This window comes from Melanaphis sacchari, unplaced genomic scaffold (assembly GCF_002803265.2).
Source record: "Melanaphis sacchari strain LSU unplaced genomic scaffold, SCAv2.0 Contig2_pilon_pilon, whole genome shotgun sequence".
NCBI classification, from domain to species: domain Eukaryota; kingdom Metazoa; phylum Arthropoda; class Insecta; order Hemiptera; family Aphididae; genus Melanaphis; species Melanaphis sacchari.
In genome coordinates, this window is record NW_020271173.1 from 8,204,284 (window position 1) to 8,227,974 (window position 23,691).

The 23,691-nt window shown below is 27.8% G+C and overlaps 1 protein-coding gene across 6 annotated transcripts; it reads left to right on the forward strand.

Moving 5' to 3' along the window:
• Positions 1-92: 92 nt before the first annotated feature.
• Positions 93-22,762, forward strand: LOC112596088 (rab11 family-interacting protein 4). Of its 6 annotated transcripts, none has more exons than XM_025341578.1 (13): positions 93-345; positions 8,316-8,464; positions 8,530-8,619; positions 8,687-8,776; positions 8,890-8,934; positions 13,578-13,613; positions 13,700-13,817; positions 18,492-18,736; positions 19,655-19,862; positions 20,017-20,152; positions 20,554-20,678; positions 21,062-21,091; positions 22,377-22,762. In XM_025341578.1, the coding sequence occupies exons 2-13, from the start codon at positions 8,328-8,330 to the stop codon at positions 22,497-22,499; spliced, it is 1,383 nt and encodes a 460-aa protein (XP_025197363.1). In that variant the 5' UTR covers positions 93-345; positions 8,316-8,327; the 3' UTR covers positions 22,500-22,762. The 6 variants fall into 6 exon arrangements, with proteins under 6 accessions (XP_025197363.1, XP_025197362.1, XP_025197360.1 ...); XM_025341577.1 differs by lacking the exon at positions 93-345 and adding an exon at positions 393-920; XM_025341575.1 differs by lacking the exon at positions 93-345 and adding an exon at positions 3,976-3,994.
• Positions 22,763-23,691: the final 929 nt, after the last annotated feature.

Genomic DNA, 23,691 nt, shown 5'->3' on the forward strand with positions numbered 1-23,691 from the left:
CAAATAGACGAAATTACAGAAGAAATATTTGATAGCCTGATAACGCTCAGTGCCCGTCACACAGATAATAACAAACTTGAACTCAGTTGTAATCACATAAATCAAGTCAATCATACTATTGAATTTAACAAAACTGCTTAGACAATGAGATTCTTCACTCGTGTTATTGTTTTCCGACACGACGGAAACGATCGAGACGTATCGATCTCATTGACTACAGATTCTGTCGTACTACGACTTCCGCAAACAGTTTCGTTCGATGGCGATATTTCGAGTCGTTTCGGCCGCACGCACTGTCATTATGGTGGATAGGTGTAAATAAAAAAAGCAAAACACAAATTACAGGTGAATATATTATTACAGGTAACACAGGTACTATGGTAGTGAGGCACCTCTGTTATACAGGTGAGGTGAAATATTATTGCCACACTGCCGCCGCCGCCTCAGCAGCAGCAGTGACTCCGTGAATAGTTCGATTGTTTTTTTTTCTAATTTTTATAATAATAATTGTTTTTTTTTTTTAAATTTTTTAAATAATTTTGTCATCGAAAAATGAACACATCAGTTGGTTTATTACTGCGGTATCGACGGCACCCACCCACCACGTTCTCGTGTACATTGTATTATCTTATCCGTTAAGTGTGAGTCGGGCTCTGGTTTTTGTACACTGTTATCTGCAACTCTCTGTTCTACAAACCCCTGGGGTTGTCAATACTCAGACCTGTCAGTGACTGCTGAGTTGCTTGAAATTTGTTGTGTGTGCATTATTTATTTATTTTCTAAAATGTCAGTTTAACTGTTCAATTGTGTTTGGTGTCGTACAACATATGGACATCTCTGCTATAGTTATGTGATGAAGATTCTGTGACCATTTACTCATCAAATACATATCACAACATACGCTTATAGGACAGTCAAAGGTTGGTGATATTTAAATATTCTCTTCACTTTACTATTGATTAACCTAGTTATTATAATTTATGTACAGTGTAATCTAATTACACTCTGATTTTAATTATTTAATCCAATTTTTCTAAATTTTTATTGAGTTTCTGCACGGTAATCTTATCCACAGTTTGTATTTGAATTGAGCGTGTTACATTATTGTGTTATAATGTTTGGGCCTACAGAAGACTATTTAGCTTTTATCTTTTACCGTTTTTAGACCTATAATTATAAAGGTGTCTACTGATAATCTTTTGACCGTTTGGATATCAAATTATTACTAAATTAATTTTTATTGCTCAATAAATCTAAAGTTGATATTAGTGTTGCCCAATGCAATCTTTTTAAACATGACTGTTCTGCATTTTATACTTTTACATAATCAAAATGTTTTATTTAAACTATTTTCAAGAGTTTTATATTTTTTTATTAAAATATTAATTTATGTGAGTGTAAGAACTGAAGTAGTGATTACAATTAATCAATTTTGGTAAGAGTATTTTCATTTAATTATTAATGCTTTTATTTTAAACAAGATAAAAATATTATAATTAATATTTCTTGGTAACAATAGTAACTAAAAATAATAGAAATAAGTATAATTTTTACTTAGACAATTTTTAAGTAGAAAAAGTAACATTTTTTTTATGATAACTATATATTGACAACTTTTTTCATATAAAATATAAGTTGTTAGTTATTAATTATTATTATTAACTTGATTCTTCTTAGAGTTTTTAATTTGTTGTGAAGTTAAAAAATCAAATAAAGATAATTTAATATTATAATTTTTTAGTGTAATGTGTATTATCATTTATCACTAAACACTAACAATAATAATACCAACTAATATTATACTTAATAAATATTTCTGTGCATATCTCTTTCCATTATAAGATTACTAGTTATTGACAAATAGTATTTCCCATTGTTTAAAATGTTTAAATGATAACCATTAATAATCAACAGAGAATCTTAATGTTAAACCATCATTACCTATCGAAATAATATTTATCTCGCTGGTATGTTTGTTTTTGGATGGAAAATTTTCTTAACATTTTGTAATTTAATTAAAGTTTAAAGTATTATAATTTGAATGGCTTTATTTACACTTAAAAAAAAAAAGTAATAATAATTTATATTTTTAGTTTACCTATGTTGAAAAATAGTATTTACATAACAAACATTTGAAAGTGTTTAGGTATAATAATTATTTTTTTTTAAATATATTTATTTTACTTAACTTTTAAGGCTTTAATTATTCATTCTTTTTTTATCAAGTAAAACTTAGAAAGTAGTGATTTAGACATTTTTTATTTCTAACGTACCAATTAATCTAGTAAGCGATAAAAAATTTGAAAAATAATTTGAGCTTGTAGTAGTGTTACTACCTAACCTACTACTAGTAAGTAATTTTCTTGACATTGATTTTCATACATTTTTGATTTGAACTTCTCCAAGAATTAGTTTATGATCATTTTTTAATTTTTATATTTTAGAGTGTATAACTTTTTTTTACGCTTTAAGTAGACTTAAATAAAAATTGAAATCTAATTTTAAAGTTCTTATTGTTTTCTTAGATTAATTGATACGTTGGAAATAGATCACGTCTAAATTCTCGTGTTACTATTACGTGGCTGACAGAGACAAAAAAATGACCGCTTGTAATTCTCTTAAAATGGATACCTATAAAAAAAAACCTATTTTCTAGGAAACCCAGCAAAACTGAAATTTTTTTGTTGGTTTCCAACTCCCAAACTCATAATAGATTCTACAAGTTAAATGCTGTTCTATATTATTTATTTACATTGTATTATATAGTAGATCTTTTCGTTAATCCTCAATTTACATAAATTCGTTGTATTTACTACATTTTCTTTACTTGTATAGTCGATATCGGTTAGATCGTAGATACACGTATCATATATTTTTCCATATAACTAATAACTACCTAACCTATCTACGATGAACTGAATATTTTTGTATTAATATGTCAACAATATTGAGTTTTTATCTACATATTTGTTATAGATACGGTTTTGACCATTTGTCAAGAATTACTATATATTATAGTACCTATTATATGTATATTCTTATTAGGTATAACATAAGTTATAATATAAAGTTGGAGAGCTGATCGTTTAGCAATTTAACATTCATTATTTTTAACTTTTAACAGGTTTTAGAATTTAAGACTGTACCGATCTCATTATTTTATTTGTTATCATGACGAAGTTTTTTCTCATAATATTCTTGGATTAAAAAAAAAAAAATAGAACGATTTATGAATTATTCATAATGCATGGATCACGATATTACTCTATACAATATTAGAAAATATTATAAAGTACAACAGTTAACAATAATACGATCATTATTATAACGTATTTTTCTTAAAATTAAATCCATTTCTGGGAAAAAATATTTTGATTCTCTTCTGACGCGAAACTGCGTTGGTACCTATTTCAAACAATATTCAATTAGTTTTTTTGATTTGCATACTTAATAACGACAAAGGAAACTAAACCTACACTGTATGCGACTTGATGATAATATTCAACAACAGAATATAAATTATGACGAAAAAAATGCAAGTCAATCTTAACGACCTTCGACGGCGCGGCGTTAACCTGAAAACTAGGAAACTACACAATACACATTTGACATGCATCTTTAGTTTTATTTTTTACCATGACCAGTTCTTAAATAGGTTTTTATTATAATACGTAATTAAACACGTTCGTTTAATATATTTATCAATTCGCGAACCAAGGAAGTGTAAATATGCATTACCGATGCTCTTATATTCGTTCTAGAAACAGTAAACACATCATTATTACGATTTACTGTGTTATTGACAAGAGTAATTTTTAAAATTATTGTTAAATGAGAAGTAGTGTGTTTTATGATGTAAAATATTATTGTTGATCCTTTTTAATATCAGTGAAATTACCAATGATATTTAGTTAGAAACTTAAAATCAGTCTATTTATGCCTTATGGGTTAAAACTTGTTAATAATTGTAAAGTTAACTAGACGCATAATCATGGTAAATATTATATTTTTTAACATTATTACTTGTTAAATTTATTTTTCCTATAGGTTTTATAGAATTGTGTTATTAGTATAATTATTAATAATTGTTTTATTTTGACCATATGGTATTTATTCTATTGCCAAATAAAAAATTACTATCGACATCTGGCTGTTGTCAAACTAATAATAAAAATGACGAGTACTGCAATACTACATAATATCATGTTCCTAAACGTTATTTAGAAACCGGCAGTTTATAATTATACATAAATATATATACGTTTTACTAATTACTTGCTAGTGTTCATAATGTAGTATGTTAATTAAATTTTTAAAATAAATAATTTGATGGGTTATAGAAAAAAATTAAATTAAATTAAAAAAATCTATAGTTTAATACTAAATTAATTATCAATAACTGCTCCTAAGGTGTTAGCATTTGCATATTTTATTGATTATAAAAACGTTTATGTTATACACCTTCAACGTACACGTAATGCATGTGTTTTTCATTTATTACTTATTTGTTTGTAGTAATACATATTTTATATTTTTACATCTGTATAGGTAAACCGATATTTCATGTGTTAATTATACATATATAATAGATCTTTAATAAAACCGCACGGTTTATATTCGTTAGACCGTATCTCAGTGAAGCAATTTCCACCACCAATTGCTTCATATTGTGTATGCTTTTTTAGGCTAATGTTGGTTTTGCGTGTTAACCGGGGTTATTGCGGCTTGAGAAAATAATAATGTGTACTATATAATATAATTGTGCTACTAGGACGAGACTTTGAAACTAAAAATGTTCCACTGTGTAACTATATTCTAATCTTTATTCGTCTTCATTACACTCTAAGGAGTTTAAAAATGATGGGAGTAATGGTTCATGACAATAGAGATGTTCTTTAATATTGTTTTGAACCTATCATGTGCGTTGTTTGTTTCCGACTCTCCAATCCTTATATTATTAATATTATCTTGTCTATTTTATTTAAGTGTTATAGATCGTCATATTTTATTTTCCACGTCTGATATTCTTCTAAAAATTATTATAAATAACGTGTGCCGCACTTAATACTCGTAACTAAAGCCAGACGTATCTATACAAGTGACATCTGGCCGGAACACTTACTCGTTTTACCGGGGAAAACATAAATTTTGACTTGAATCTCACACACTTATTTTGATGTATCTAAAACACCCCACTTCCAAAACTACACATTCAAGTGTGTGGATCCAGGAAAATATGTTCAACAGCATAATACAATAATTGTCCTTGTTAAAAAAAGTATTATGAATAGCTACTATAGTTGTTGCCGCTGCAATTTAAATTGTATAAGGTCGTTCCTTTATACATATAATATAATATATTATGACGTGCTTTGATAATATTCATTTTTTCATTATACCACAAATAATAGTAATTTTATCTATTCTTTGTTCGTTAATAATTAAAACTACATACCTATTCGGAAATTTATGTCCGATTCGCTTATTCATAAATTTTAACTTGGTTTTAATGTTATATTTAGTCATCATTCAACAAGTTTAGATTTAAATATTACAGAAATGTGTCATTTTATATGAGGTAGAGGGGGATATTTAAATTCCTTTGTTTATTTTTATTTCGGTATTTATATTTAATAGTTTTCTTTGATAAAATAATTTATAAATTATGCGACAAAACGCAATTAGTCAGTGATTGGGTGTTGTATCAAGTACAGTAATGTGAGTTATTCTACTTTGACGTATCATAAAGGTATTTAATATTTGTGTATAATTTTAAAATTTTATATATAATTTATAATAATATTGCCTTTCTTAAAAGATAATAGTATAAATAATTTTTTTTATTATTTAAATTAACTCGCGAAAATAGTGGTTATTAAATAATAGATAATAATATAATTTATGTTTTTTATAATATATTAATGAATAATTATGACGTTTACGTAGATATTTTTTTTAAGGAATAAGGATATATATGTTTTGGAAAACTCATTATTGCTTTCATTTAAACATCGTGAATAAATAAATTAACAGTTCATACTTTTGTGTTATACTTAAAAGTGTATTTGTTTATGATGTTTAAGCTTGTATGTCACATTTAAAATTATAGTCTGACATTCTTTAGCGTTTAAAAGATGCCTACTTATTTTTTATTTCAAAATATTGTTTTGTTTTATCAAAATTACTACAAGATAAATAATAATAATGAATTCGTATTATTAAGTGTAGGTAGGTACCTAGTTTCTTTTCTAAAAAAAATATAGTTCACATAACCAATCAATCATGTATTGCATATAAATAAAAATTAAATATGTATTTTTACTAATACCATATCATATTTATTTATGAAACAATATATTAATATAATACTAATAAAATCAGTGAATCTATTACTCATTATTTTTCAGTTGTTATCAATTTTATTATTCTCATTACACTGGTAATTTAACATAATATGATTGATTATGTAAGTTAAAAAATCTTTCATACCTAATAAAGTTATAAATTATAACAAAAAATGTAATCGTAATTTTTTTTCTTTGAAGTATGTATTTATATATGTATCAATAAGAAATATAAATACATTTATTTTAATTTTTTATTTTATAAGTCTACGTTGTTAGTTAAAAAAAAATTTTAATTTCATGAAAAATACCAATGTCAGTCATGTTTTTGCGGTATATATTAATTTATAAGAAATTATAATCATTTAAATGTTGTATCTAGCTTTTCATTGATTGATCCAATAGTCAAAATAATTTTAATTTATAATACAAAAAAAAAAAAAACGTCAGTAGGATGCAATATTTTATTCTTAACACACACACATATATATATATATTATTTAGCAGACTGTACTTTTAGGTATTATACTGAATTGTAATTGTAATATTAAGATGTTGTATTTTATTATAGATGTAGACGTACAGTAAATTAGTATATTATTGCATAGACAATAAAATATTGTTACTCTGCAATTTATAATATGAATGCTTATCATGTAAACAAAATTTTCTAATTATAATAAATTACATAATTAAATTTATTGTTTTTTTGTGAAATGTATTATTCATTATTTTTATTCATTATCCGTGTGCATTTTATATAAATGTTAAATTTATAAATCATAACCACGGTCGCGTCCTTATTTCACTTTTTTAATGAGTAGAGAGTTTCAAATTATTAAATTTATGTTAATTTAACAATATAATTGGTGTTGGTTAAAAAGTCTGTTAAGAAGGTATAGTTAATTCATTAAAAGTTAAATCTAACTAAAAAAAATTATATGTCGTGTTTTGGTTAGATTCTTAAATTGGCGCGTGTAAACGTATGTCGATAAATCGTTTTTCGCAGCCTCCATGATAATTCTTAAAACTATCGCGTTTCTAGTCGTTACACTGAATGGGTTGCAGAAAAAACAAAAGAAACGGAAACCCGACTAACAACCCTCTATGCTAAGAAACACGCGTTTCCTGGTCGGAAACGGCAGCGGGGAACGTGCCGTATCTAAACGCACACGTTGTCTTAAGCGACGCAGCTGCAAAAGAGGGAGTATATTATATACTTCGCGTATCGTAGTTTTCTCTTGTTTTTTTGCCCTTAACTTCGCCGTATGTACGTTCAATATAATAACACAATATACATATGATAAATACGTAACGATAAACGTGTGTGGCGACACACAATACGGTATGTTCCGCTTTATTGACGGGTGTGCTTCTGTAAATAGGTACCAACAATCTACATCTGTCCGCCGGGACACGTGCCTATCACCTTTCCGAAGAAAAAAAGTACAACCCCCTCATTGGAGCCTCATCACGTCCATCTGTAACCATGTATATATAAGGGTGTAGGTGTTCGTCCGGGTGCTTAGTGTGTGCCGGTTTATCCTACGCGAATGGGCTCAGTCTGTTTTACGCGTTTCACTACACAGCTCGATACGTCATAGTATATTAATATTATACATTTTAATATTGTGCATCATCTCGTGTCGCGTAGGCGAACATATCGCGAAGGTTGTCCGCAAAAAAAAATCATGACTATGGTCCGATCACAGGTATTGGAAAACAATGATGTTATTAAATTTACATTTGGAATTCTCTTGTATGAATTACACGCATTAATATAACGTTTCGACGAAGCTATTATTTACTAATATTACTTTCATAGTTAATGTTGTAATGACATGTAATCATGGCGACCATTCGAAATGCATTGTCTCGAATCGCGATTAATTATTCTTAACATTATATTTGTATAAATGTCTATATAATGCGATGTATTACATTGTCCGTTATTGTCACGTGTGTTTGTAGGTTTTGGCTAGGATGATGGCGCCCAAAATACAAGAAGATGAAAATATCGTCAATAACAACAACAAAGGTGATTCTCCATCGTTCAAACTCAACATAGAAGACACGGCTGTGCACGGTGGGAACACGGACTCGAATTCTACGAATAACAGGTGTGCTGAACGGTGTGTGATATACCAAAACGATATTTTATTTTTACTTTTGTTCTATGGTACAGCCAGTTTTCGAGCATGTCAGATGAAGAGAGTTACGAGTGTTACGGCGAAGGTGACATGGATAATTCTTCGCCTGTTAACGTGATCACAAAGTTTGTTTATTCCTTATTACACGGCGTTGGCGAATATAGTAATGTGATATATTTCTTTTCGTTTCAGTGTTGTCGAAAATACAAACGCTAACGCGTTGGGGCTAAAAAGGAATACGTGGCTGAGGACAAGTTTGAGGAGGACGGCAAACGGCCATAGGTATAATAATTATCGTAAAACTTACCGTTAACTACCGCGTCGTAGCTTGTTTACGTCACGTTACTTATATATCCAATGTTAATTGTTTGTGTTTTTTTATTTAATCTTTTTAGCTCTGAAATACTGCCAAACCGTAAATGGGGTTCGATGAGACATTCGTAAGTACTTAACATCGCTTAACAACTTATTGTATATTAATACGCTATATAATATATATGTAATAATATATACTGTTTTTGACCGTTAAGGCAGTTTATTACTTACGCCCGCACTAAAACTTAAAGATTAAAATGGTCATTTTGACAGACTGAAAAGTTCGTAACTGTACTTACATATTTTAAGTTTTGAAAAAAAAATCGTGCTAACAAATATTATTTCATTATATACTCGTAAATTATTATATTTTCGTGTTAAGTAAAAACTACATATCTACTTAATAATATTATTACTGCAGTGAAGTTTTTTCTTTTAAAATTTTTCTTTTTATTTAAAATATTTTAGTTTTTAGACATGCATTTTTATTTATTTATTATTTGGTATGAAAATCATCAAGTTTAAGTAATTTAATACTTATTAAAAACTATTTTGACGCTGTGTCACTGTGACTGCAGATAGGTAACTAATTATATGAGAGAAAGGTGAGAGTGGTGCTTGTATTTATATATATAATGTAGTATACCATTATGATCGGTATGACCTCTACGTCAAAAATCCATCAGCTGATCCTTATTCGGTACAGACTGTATAATCGTGTGTAGGTTTGTCGTTTGACACAAAATAACTTTTGTCTATAAGTATATATTTAACTACGAGTATATAGACCTACGGTATACTCGAAATCGCATTAAGGTGGCACTAGGTATGGTTATTATAATAATATGATTTGTCCAGAGTTGGCTTCGTGTAATGTTATTTCTGTTTGTGTATTATGTATGAACTTCTATGATTTGTTACGTTTACTTGATGCCCTTAATTCGATTATGTGAAGTTACCCTGCGTTTAATATTATATAAATATCTGTTAGAAAAACGTTACTTGTTTATGTTTGTTGAAGTAATCGGTTTCAATATTCGGTTGTAATATAATATATTAATTTATGTGTTGGTATAACTTTTTTAGCGCATAAGCATTTTTCTGTGCATGCTTAGATATGTAAAATGTTTTACATATTATACACTTCGAATATTTTACTTTTCAAATAATTCCAAACACCGTTCTCCTTCTTTTTAAAACACGTGATCGAACAAACGTTATTAGATTGGGGTGTGTGTGTGTGTGTGTGTGTATTCTGTTGTCGTCATAGTTACATTCACACACAAAAGATCGAGACAATACTTGTGATTAATATTTACGTGTATTACGTAATAATTTCCTCTCTAGACCATATAATTTTCCGACTACAATGATGTTATTACGCGCGTCTTCAACGCGTGCACATCGGCGCACGATTTGTGTAGGCGACATTAATATATTTTTTTATGCTCGAATTATATAAAATCATATCTCGATAAAACCGAATTCACATGTACATTTACAATTCTTTTGCTCCTATAGAGTTGTATACATTATATGTTTTAGAAATTTATTTATAAAGATAAACACCACTCACTAACCTACTAATACCTCTATATACAACTATACTACATAATATACTTATTATACTGAAGTGCTGCAGCAACTTTAGTGTATTCTAACATTTCAAATATGGTAGTTATAACTTAAATTGTATAGTAAAAGAGATTTTATTGAAACTCGCTTGTCCGTTGTGCGAAAGAGGATGATATTTTTTTTTATTTATTTTTTACAATATACATACACACACACCCAACCCGGACTGGCTGCATTCGTGGGCGTATTTGGCGAAAGTAAACGCGGTTTTGCAGGCGTGTCGATTGTTTACTTTTGCAGATAGGAAAACAACAATTCTATACATATAATACAACATTTTTTCATGTTACAAATGATTATCATATTATATTTAAAAAACAAAAATTTAAATTACGCAATATTTATTTTTATTTTTTGCGCCATCTACACTTATAGTGAAAAATAGGGTACATATTATAATTATGTGTATATGTTATATATGTATTCCATCGTATTGTCAAAATTCATATAAACACATAAAACTGTTAAGATTTTTCCTCTTAATTTTATCGGGTCGATTCTTTTTGCACTGTTGGAGTATGGTTCACGCCAAATACTTATGTGTCCTTGAGTTTAGCTAATCCAAGTCGGTTATACATGGTGACTGTAATTCTTTATCTATATTATTATTTATGGTATTTAAATATATATATATATTAGTTAGGTAGGCTGGTTATAGTACTGAAGTGTATAATAGAATTTAATATTTTTCGTGGTTATGCGTATGTGTATACGTTGTCATCGTCCTATTTGAGTGTGCTTAGTAAAATAATATTATTCGCCGAGCACTATATGAGTATGACCCAGTGATGCATTGAAAAAAAAATGAAAGGCGAAATGCAACGATAGGAAGGAATGCTGAGGGGCCGTTCTCTGTTCTTATCCACTGTATATAACCTGCCTAGTGAGACCTGTAGTGGTAGCCGTAGTTACTGACTACGCGTTTTAAGCGTCTAGTATATTATTACTTCTACACACACCACCACTACGTGTTAGCAGACTTACACGCAGTTGAACGTACATAACACCCCTTCTCGTCCAACACACGCACACACACGTGACTTGTGTGTATAATAATAATATATAGTATGATTTTGTTGTGTGTGTGTGTGTGCACGTTAGTGTGTAATTTCACCTACATATAGTTATAGTGCGCGACAGCCGACGAGTTTGATCACTTCTCTCTGGAAACGCGGTCGTGTGTTGCCTGAGATAAAAGTGCGTTTTTATCGCATGTGCTAGTAATTTATATATTATATTTATTATTTTTGTCAAAATGTCATGATTCATTATTAATGCTTTATCGGTGTAGTATAGTGCATATAGACAAGACATGAAACAGGAATATAATCGGTCTTCATGGAGAAGGTATGTAATGGTCATCATGCCATATTTACCTAAAACATACTATGTTTTCCTTGGTTTTTACAACTGTAATTATTATTATTCAGATAAGTCCAACAAAGCTGTATTTTATTTTTGGTATTAATTTAAAAATCAAAAAAGTGTTTCTTTTTCATCGTAGGTATGTTCGTTTGTCTATGTAATAATTATGCTGTTATTATGAATTATAGGTGTAGTAGTCATTATCGTTCTTCCATATGGTGAATTGTATTGTCACCTATCGTGTTTTTCACGTTCACGTAAATTCCGGTCCAGAATTGCGGAAAAATTGCGAAATTAGCCCACGACCAGCGTTATTATCGTCATAGTTTAATCGTAGTCAAGAAATTTCGTGTTTAATGTACTAGAAATAACAGTGAGAGTATATATATATTTATATATTGTATTATAACTAGTAGTATAAAAACAGTGTTCACAAGATGTTAGTTGCTATTAGCTTGTCTTGTAACAATGGAAATTTTTTTTAAATTTTATGCAATATATTAATTTCTGTAAAAGATATACTATTTAGTTTTAAACTAATATTATTCATCTATTTGTTTTTAAGACATCTTATGAGTCAAAATTTTTTTGGATATACTGAATTTTTGGGTGTATACTATACGGTACGTGTTCTGTATACTTATCATACGGACAACGACCTCGTTACAATGATTTTTTAGAATAATTTCCCGAGTACTAGGAAAATGTAATTATCATCGCATACAAATGTAGTGAAAACCTCTGTTTTTCTTTTTATTTAGTTTCCCGATAAGTTTCACTGTAGATATTTTTGTTTAGAAGTAGGAGTGAGTAAAAAAATTATAAATTTATGTTTTATATAATGTCCTTGGAAGCAAATGTATATATGCATCATACGTATATACATTTAGATAGCTATTGAGTATTAGTAGATAGGAGTCATACCATTTTAAATGTTAGTTGTGAAATAATACATATATATATATATATATGTATAATGTATATTTAAAACAATTATGTTCAATATAGTCGTGTGCAACTATATTGAGAATTAATTGAAAATTAGATTACACTCAATTATACGTTTATCACTAATTATTAATTAGGTAGTTAATCTCTCACATATTATTTATTAGATATTACTCGTATTTTGTGGTCTTGTTTTGATTTACAGTTATTTAATTATCACTTAAATTGAAAGGAGTAATTATCGTTTTAAAATATCAAAAAATATTTCTATATAGTTTTAGAATAATTATTTGATTTACTTGAGTTATGTGTATAGATTCTAAAAAAGTTCACAAAGTTTAGTGGAAAATTTGCAATTAAGGTGAAATAAGACGACGTACATAACATACGTTGTATCGTGTTAATGCGATTATAACTGTAACAGTTGCCGATCGTAATCGGAGTAAATTTATCTGTGTATGTAGCAAGAATGCATTTATTATTTTTGTCTGAATTTGATAACGGAGCTTGTTATAATTATAATTAATAGACGTGTAATGGGTGTGTGGCGTTAAGAACAGTATTTAAAGTTAGTAACGTTCATAGAAAGTAGCTTTCCATATCAGCTGCATAGCCATCGTCCTCGATGCTGTCGTAGCTATTTTTATCTTAATGAATAGATATTTCAAAGAAAAACGCGTTATGGTCTTTTAAAAATGCATATTTAGCAGAGTTTACCGACTACTTTTCCTTTTTAAATTTGTTTTTATTATTATTATTATTGTGTAATATTTGAGTATGACTATTAAATGATAATATATTTGTGTTTCTTTTCACACAGATCGGGTAAAAGGATCAGTTCAAACGCACTCGCCAGGTAAAATATTTATCGGCGTTTTATTATTATTGTTTCTTAGTTTCTACATGTTACTAGATAATAATATCATTGTTGTCGTGTTTCAGTGATCTTTATCGGAGTTCAAGTTTCAATTCGTCCGGTCGCAGTTCCATTTGCGATACACCTGACGATGTGTACTCTGATACATCTATCGAAGAGGACGTTCTCGACCTCAACAATAAGGTAAGACTATAATATAACTGCCATCATGTAATCATTATTATTATACTTCACCGCCATTACTAAGACGTATCATTATTTCTCTATTCGTATTTTATACGTGATAAGTTCCATCATGACTATTAAACAGCATTCCTGTGCGTGCTGCTGCCGTGTAAATTTCCATCGCTGTCCGCAGGAAACGAGCTGTGTACTCGGTTTTTGTTTATATAGAAATAAAGTGGTGTGGGTTCGTGCTGTTGAATAGTATTCCTATGTTTACAATGTTATTTGCACGTTCTGAATATTCGACAGCTATGGTTAAAGCAACAGTGATTGTCAATTAGAGTTGTTTTTAAATTCTATTAAAAAAATAATGTAACTGATTTGCTAGGTGAATGATGAAAATGATAATCGTTTACTACCTATGTATACGGAATCAAGTAATAGTAGTTCGATTGAAAATCAATAAAAATAAAAATAATTCTCAGTTTTCAGAAATGTTTTTTTTCATTTAATCTCAAATTGGTTTTATTTGTATTTTTTACTTAATATCCATTAAATACGTACTTATGAATGCCTATAAGTTGATTTCTAAACTCCAAATTGGTATCTCAGGTTTTCTATTTTTTTTTTTTTTTTTTAATTTAATTTTCAAAAAGATAATGAGCCCCACTGATTAAGTTCGTATGGGGACCTTGAGTTTAAATTTTAGATTTTAAATTAAATAAATAAATAGTAAAATTAATAAAATGACAATAATTAAAATACTTATAATTTTCTTGTATAAATAAAATATTAATAAATTTAATATATATTTATTATTCTTCTTCTTATATTTAATACAACATTATTTATAAAACTATATAGTACAAGAATACATTATAAAGTAATACAAATATTAATAATTTCTAAAATAATTTTTTGTTAAAGTAATTTAGTTATGTCATAAGCCTGCTATATAATTATATTTTGTTCTTGTAGAAGCCATAGTGTAATTTTTTTTTCAATTTTGAACGAATTACTGTTTCCAGTGGTAGTTTGTTGTAAATTGTTGGACCAATATAATATAAAAATGTGGATTGTTTTTATTTTTCATGCATGGTCGGTACTTTTATGTTAAATATTTGTCTAGTAAAGTTATTTTTGGTTATGTAAAGAATCAAAGAGTTTTAAAATAATTTTTGTTACAATAATAGTATATTTATATTATTGTACAAGTCATTTGTGTGGTATTTTAAGTGAATAAATTTAAGTATTTTATTTAGTATTTTTATTCGTGGGTCTATATATTCGTTTTATAATATTTCCCTGTATAGAAAGGCCATAATTATTTATGAATTTTATTAATGTTTGAAATTCAACTTTAATTAAAAATTTAACAATTTGTTAGATTTTTGAAAGCGTGTTTTATTTTTCTTAATTTATTTGTAATGGTCAAATGGTCATTCCATTTAAAATTATGACATACCTAAGTATTTACAGTTTTTACTATCTTAACAAAAGTTTGACAGTTATATATATTTTGATCTAAACAATTTATGCTCATCTATACATAGATTTATTTTGTTTAGTTGATTAGGATTAACTATTTAATGTGATAAAAAGTTAGTTTTTTTAAGTTAAGAAACAAATTAATTTCGCATACCATTTCTGGATTTTTCTCAAATTGCAATGTACATTAGCAAATATCTCATTCCAAGACAGCTCTTTGACGAAAAGTGCTGTATCGTTTTTATAGAAAATTAGTTTACCACGTGTATTCAATTAATTAATTTGGTTTATATGTATATTAAATAGTGTAGACCAGCGATTCTCAATCTAGGGTAAACGTACTCCAAGGAGTACGCGACATAATCTTAAAGGGTACGTGAAAAAAAAAATTGGTTAATGGCAGAAAATGTTGAATTTGTTTATTTAAAACAATTAATTTCGAAAATATTCATGATATATTATTAAAAATGAAAACTTGTGTCTGATATTAAAACTTAACCGTCAACTTATCTAATAGATATGGAGTATAACATGAAACATAATTTTTCGTTATTTTTTATTTAAATATTTTAAAAGTAGTTATGTTGAAAAGTTTAAAAATTATAATGAGGGGTACAATCTAGCAAAATATTAAACTTAGGGGTACGAAACGAAAAAAAGGTTGAGAACCGCTGGTGTAAACGATAGAGGAGTCCCTTGGCGTATATCACTTATTAGTTATTAGTGAAGTTTCTTCACTTAGTTCATTATTTATTCGAATGTGTTGTTTTATATTTTTAAATATTAACTTAATAAATTTTAAGTTATACTTTTAATACTGAATTTATTAAAATATTTTAACAATATTATGTGATCTGTAGTGTCAAATGCTTTTCATAAATCAAAATTAACAATAGTATATTATTTTTAAATTTGAAGGAGTTATAAATGTAGTTTGATAGTTGATAGTATAGCAATTGCTTGTTCAGTGTTTTTACCTGGCCTGAAATCGAATGGAGTATGTGTTAGGAGATTTTTATTTCTAAAATAATTAACTCATTAGTTTTATTAATTTTTTCAAAAGCTTTAGCAATATTTCACATTTGTAAGATGGGGCGATAGTTTTCAATGTTTGATTTATTACTTTTTTTGATTACCGATGTTATTATATATATATATTTTAATTTAGTTAATGTGGTAATTATTTTTGGCTTAACATTTTGTTTAGCGATAATGTTATTTTTCATTAAATGTTTATGTATTTATTAATTAGTCTTATAATCTCACGTTCGTCTTCTAATTTTTTTTTTCATATATCACGCATTTTCGCTTATTATTCCACAGTTGTTTTCGTATTCATAGTCGGGCAGAATCGTCTTCGCAACTAATCGTCAGATTTCTATTGGTTGTTACTATATGTATATCGTAAACGGATGTGTGTCGTCGTATATACGCACACAGTAATAATTGAAGTTCTTATTTGTAATAGTAGTATACAGGGTGGTTTTTTTATTGAACAACACTCATTATTTCTAAATTTATTAATGTTTTTGAAGACAATTATTCTTACATAATTTCCAGTCGAAATAAATTAAATTTTTATCTTTTGATGAAAACATACACTTTTAATTTCATATTTAGAGTATAAAATTAAAAGTGAATGTTGTCATTAAAAAATTATATTAATAAGTATAAAAAAATATTGTTTTTATTTTGACTAGAAATTATACATATTTGTTTCAAAAATGTTAATAGATTTTAAAGGAATTACCTAGTATTATGGTGTATCCGATGAGTAACAATAATTTATGATAGAACGTTTCCTATTCGAACTCAACTGTAGTATAAGTATAAAATAACCACGCGTGTATTGGGTGGGGACCAACGTGACGGCGGCACTTGATAAAAGCCCATCGTCGCGCGTCGTCGTCATCGTTTAACGAACGAATAATTGTACTTAATGTTACCATAGTATAGAGTAGTATACTACAATATTATAAATGTATATATTTATGTAGTTATTATAAATGGTTTTTTTAAATAATAATTGTTCAGTCTGCGTGCAGATCTCGTTATTGTTATCTGTGTATGTGTGTGTGTGTCAGTGTCGTAGTCATACATAATGTATAATTATAGTCGTCGGTGAGGAAACATTTTCGCGTATGCTCTTATTTTTTTTTTTATTATATTATTGAGTAAATCATGTTGAAATATGTATCCACGACAATATAACACTATTACAGGGGGTTTGAATGTTGTACAGCATACCTTTATCATCTGTTTATTACTGTCTTATTATTCCGTCCATTGAAGTGTAAATACGTTGCTGAACGTTAGTAGCTACTTATTATACGAATTAAAAAATAATAGTCGACTTTTGGGAAAAAAAATTGTTGTCAACGAGCCAAAATAAGTCATCGTTGATATTATTATTAGAGTGCACATCATATTTTCTCGGCGTAGTGCGATCAAAGTTCAGTAAAAAAATATTTTATATCTCGACAAACGTTCTAATGGTAGTGCACACATCATTCATACTACACACATATACATGCTCGTGTTCGATAATATAGTTAATTGATGCTGTCGTTATCAATATTTAGATAAGCGCAATGGCTTCTCTTCTGAAAATTGGCCAAAAGGCCGTCGGTAGTTGTAACACACAGTAGTATCGTACTTACGCTCGTACAGTCACATTCTTTAGAATAGTTATGTTGTTAGTCATGTCGTCATCGTCATCGTCGTCTAAGAAGAATAAGACCGATATTTTGGAAAACTGCTGCTCCGAGCTTGAGTTTGATATGTGGGACGGACAGTTCGAGTTTGTTGGCAACGCCTATGAAGCGAACCACATCGGAAATGACGTATTGAAATTGCCTAAAATTTCACGAAACTCACATGTTTTTGGCGTGCAAAAAGTAATTTTGTCGCATTATTCGTCTATGACTTTTTTTTTATTTTTTTTTTTTACTATATTTACCTACATTTACCTATACTTATCTCTCGCGTGCAGTGTTTGCTGCGTATACCTACATTAAGAATAGGTTTATTTATATGTTTATAATTTATGTATATTGTCACACCGACGCGCCTTTGTTTTATCCGTGTAATTTATTAAAAATACTCGCGTGCATTTGCAGCGTGTTGTGTTTAGAATAATTACTACAACAATTACACCAACCGACGTCATTTAAATTGTAATGTATTCGTACGTATGTGCTGCAGGTACAAGTGTTGCAAAAACAGATGAATTCTCTGACCGACAATCAACACTTGACGGACGAACGGTACGCGCGCACTAAGGAGGAAAACGCTGCACTCCAAGCCCGCGTCCACATGCTTGAAGAGCAACTCCGCGACACCGAACTCAGGTGTGAGGAGCGGCTGGCGTCCGAAGAGCGTAGACACAGGGAGCTCGTCGCCAGGGTCGATAGGGAAAAACAATTGCATATTGATAATTGTGCCATAAGGTAAATATTACGCAATGTGTCATTAGTTACTAGGTATATTAGCTACTTATGTACGGACTCAAATATTATATTTATATAATTGTAAAATATGTAGACGTATAATATTATAATAATATGATGAGCTGGCTTTATCGTGTATGTATTTTTACCTCGCCGTGTAGTTGGACATTCAGTGTTCGAAAATGTATGTGTTGTGTAACTAAGGTTATCATGTAGTCACGTTTCGTGAAATAAATTAATTGTAATAAATAATAGTAAATTATCGTAAAAGATATACCATTTGTCACAAAAATCTCTATTCTTATTTCTTATAAAGTTATTGGTTATTTCTCATCGATGTATATAATAATTAATAAGGTCGACTTCAAAATGTGACCACGTATATAATTTGTATATTACTAATTATATTATGTAATCTATATAATTATTGTATATGATATAATTGAATCTTAATAGATTTAACTATTTAAATGTATACTTTTAAAATAATTTATATTATAATAGTATACGAACGAATAATGATGAATTGGTGGCTCTTTGCAGTAATAAGCAAAATCATTGTATAGAGTGACGTGACATAAATAATTTTTCATTTTTAGGCATTCATTTAATATTATTTCTATTTCTATTTTTAACGATGGTAAAAAATGAATTATTTTGACGACAATGAATAAGCAAAGGGCTTATAAATGAAATATTCAAATATTTTTAAAGCTTTATTTAAAAATAAAAATTGAGTTAATGCTGTATAAGTTACATGTATTTTTTATGTTAAATTAATTAATTTATTGTACAACATAAAATACTTATTAATGCTATGGGTCTTTTTAACATTTTTCTTTTTGCATTCAAGCAGTAAATAATATACCTGTAATATTTATAGTTGTAAATTAAAAATATTTTTTTAAATGTTTATAGACTTCAAAGTATTGAGTCGGCTAATGAGAATTTACGATTGGAGGCAGAAAAATGTAAATCTGCGCTAGAGGCGATGCGAAGTGAAAAGATTTCGTTAGAACAACGAGTGAGCGATCTCAATGTGGGTGCTCAGTCGTTCAAAGATGAAATACGTCTACTGGAAGCCGAACTTAGGAAGTTAAAACAAAAAGAAAGGGACAACGAAGAGGTCAGTATAAAAAAATGTATAAATGTCTCGTTTATAATTTTTAAAACAATAATAACAATACTGTATATTATATATAAAGAATTTTGTTTGTATGCTGTTTGACTATGTTACTTGTAAGTTATATTATACATTTATGTCGTATTTATATTTATAGATTATCGAAGGTCTAACCAAAGATTTAGAAATATCTCGACTTGAAAAGGAAGCTATGATCACCAAACTGCATTCACCGTCGCCCTACGTCACTGAGCTTACAGCCCAGTTAGAGTCACTAAAACATCAGAATCGGTGTAAGTGTTACTTATAAAGCAGTGGTTTTCAACAAATGTGCTGTGACCATTTGAAAGTTTTTTATAGTAATTAATAATTACTTCTAATTAATAAAACTATTATGAAATATAAATTAATCAATAATAATGTACAATTAAATATGATTTTGTTTATCTAATTTGATGTAAGCAATTTAAAAAAATAAATAGGTCTTCAAAAAAGTTATTTATTGCTAACATGTGATGTGCTTAAAAAAAGTTGAAAACTACTACTAAAAAGATTATAGTAGGATATGTAATTTACTAGTCTTGATGATTCTTTTATCGCATTACACTCGATATACACAAAAATACATTAACCTATATAATATGGCAGTTAGAGCGAGTTAATTGCATTTATTTTAATTTTATTTTTTCGTTAGCGTTGAAAGACTCGTACGACGAACTGCAAGCTTCTTCCATAGCCAAAGGCATTGAGAGAGGTAGATTGCTGTTGACAGAGTCACCCAGCCTCGCATCCGAACTCGACGGTTTGACTCACGATGACGTAAGTGTGGTATTAACAATGTCTAATGGTTATTCATGTTTGGAATATACTTTTATAACATATCATTTGTCTAATAATATCGCGTACACGTGCTTACAAGTAATATTTTTATAAACCGTAAAAAAAAAAGCAAAAACAATTCCGAAATAACGAATCTAACCCGAATTATGTCAATAAACATTTTCATAATGTAAGTAGAAGTAGTAGTACACGTAATAAAGCAATAGTGAGAGCAAATAATATTCATCACGCGAGTACAAATGATAATATGTATGATACACCTAATAATATAATACAATTTAAAAATATGTAAAATGTAGATATAACAACACACTTGAAGTACTTATATATAATATTGTTTTTTTTTTTGCTCCTTTTCACAGCACAGTCCCTCGTCTTTGCAAATAAACAAGGTAATTTTAATTTGGTTACTAGAATATGTTTTTTTTTTCAAACGAATTAACAGTGTTTGGCTTTTTTCTTAATTTTTTTTTTCCTAACCGCACCCGGTAAATATACCACAACACATAATTTATTAAATCGAAGATCGAACCGACTAATATTGATTAATAGATAAAAGAATCATAATTTTACCTAACCTAGCCGCGAGTTCAACAATCACAGTTGAAAACGATTCAATCGAGTCGCGGTTGTTAACTCTCAGTGTCATTGGTGTCGTTGTCTAGCAGCCGTAGCAACAAGGGAACATAAACAATAGTATTATTGTCACGGTGTCTTCTCATCTTTGCTGTGTCTTCGAGTTGCTTGAATGAATGATTACAAGATTTGTTTTGTGTTTACGCAAATTTACAGGAATATAAATTAACACATACTCATGCGAGCAAAAGCGATAAGATTTTACAAAAAAAGAATTTATGTATTACCTAAATCTTTTTGCATGGAATTTATAACACACTTGAAATCTTATTAAATTTCGAATGGGCTTTGCATGCGTACTAAAAATAATAAATAACAATTTACCATTTATTTTTTTTATTATTTATTATTTGGTTGACAATAAAATTGATAAATTGTTATTGTTAATGTTACTCTTTAGTATGTTTTATCAGTTATAATCTTTGTATAACTTCACGTTTTCTAATAAAAATAGATATTTATTTATTAAAAGATTCAATTATTATTATACACATAGTTAAAAATTAATATAATTTTCACTTGTGTTTTATATATTATAATAATATAATATTATAACATTTATAACTAATTACAATGTAAAATGCAAAGTTTCCCATGATATGGGTTGGTGTCCCATTATTTAATTTTAATATTCAAAAATTAATTGATAACTTTCAATATAAATTCATAAATTCCCAAAATTATAAATAATTATTGAATGAACAAAATATATTATTCATAAGTATATCATAATAATTATAAAACTTTATGAAATACATTTTAATTGTTTATGATGGTAATAAATTAAACACAATTTTATTAACGTTCAACTTTAAGTTTTATTAATTTTTATATTTTTTATCTTTGAGAAATATTTTATTTTAGTGTTTATTCAATGTTTTTTTTTTTTTTTTGTCACCTGAAGATAGCTTAAATCTGTAATATTAATTGGATACTATAGTAACTGTATTGGTTGCACATTGTTTTTTTTTTTTAATTTCTTATTTACATAATATAGTTACTAGTATAGGTTATGTTATAGACAATTTTGATTGTTTTCAGATGAAAACTGCCTTGAAGGAGCAGCAGGAGGTGAATGATCAGTTGCGAGCTTACATCGACAATATTTTGCTAAACATTGTCGAAAACCATCCTGAACTGCTAGAAGTCAAACAAAATTTATGAAATATTGTTATAATTTAATTATAATAACAGATATTCAAACATACACATACACACAATGTTCCTAATACTATTGATTGGTGAAGTTGGAGACTAGTGTCTTTCAATAGGCAGATTTATCTCAATTGTTGTTGTCATCGTACTTACATAATATGTTGTCGCCTTATTAAATGTCTACCAATTTTTTCCTTTTGCATTTCCAACAAATGTTATCAATTATAGTGTGTTATATATATATTATATATATTTTGTTGTGTATATAAATAGTTGTAAACATTTTTGTAAAAAGCAAAATAAAATGAAAACTATTTAATTATTATCATATTTTTTTAAGAAATATTGGATAACATTTTTTAAAATTATATTTAATTGTATCCGTCCAGTTATATAGTATTACAATTTATTATTTATATTTACATACATATATGTTGTTTAATTTTTCTCATTCACTTGTATTGTAAACGTTTTAAATTTTTAAAAGATAAAATATTATATAATATCAGTTAGTCCGCCGATATGTTATAGTATAATTATTGTTACTTTATATTATATTTTGGAGTGCTAATTAATTTTTATAATTGTTATCTGTTCCAAAGAGACTGTGATGTGGTAACAATATTTAGCTAGTTATTTTTTATAATATTTGAGTTTTGTGCCAGTTCACAACATAAAATATAACAGTATTTTTTTAGTAAAGAAAAAAGTTGTTTTATTTATCCTGAAAGTTCCAAATTAATGTAATAAAGAATTATTTTTTATTCGTTTTCATGATATTAGTTCATTTAATGTGTATTCTTTAGTGCAATAATTAAATTAATTGTTGTTTTATATATTGTTATAATGAACTACTTTGTGTGTTTATATTTTTCTACTTTTGGATAATTATAATATTTTTTACATCAAACAACTATAAAAGTATTATATTGCATACTGCCATAATAAATACATTCCTCTAATAAATGTTAGTCATCGATCCATTTCTATATTATGTATTTAAATTGAAATACTTACAAAAAGTCTTATCATTCCATTAATCGTATCTAAAGTAAAATATTTTTAGTAAAATGTTATAAATTAAATTATTGAACATATTTTAAATTATTTACAAAAATATAGCATTACAATTACTTTAAACTTCTTATAATTAGTGTAGTATTATTTATTTTTTTTTAAACAAAACAACTGATATGGAAAA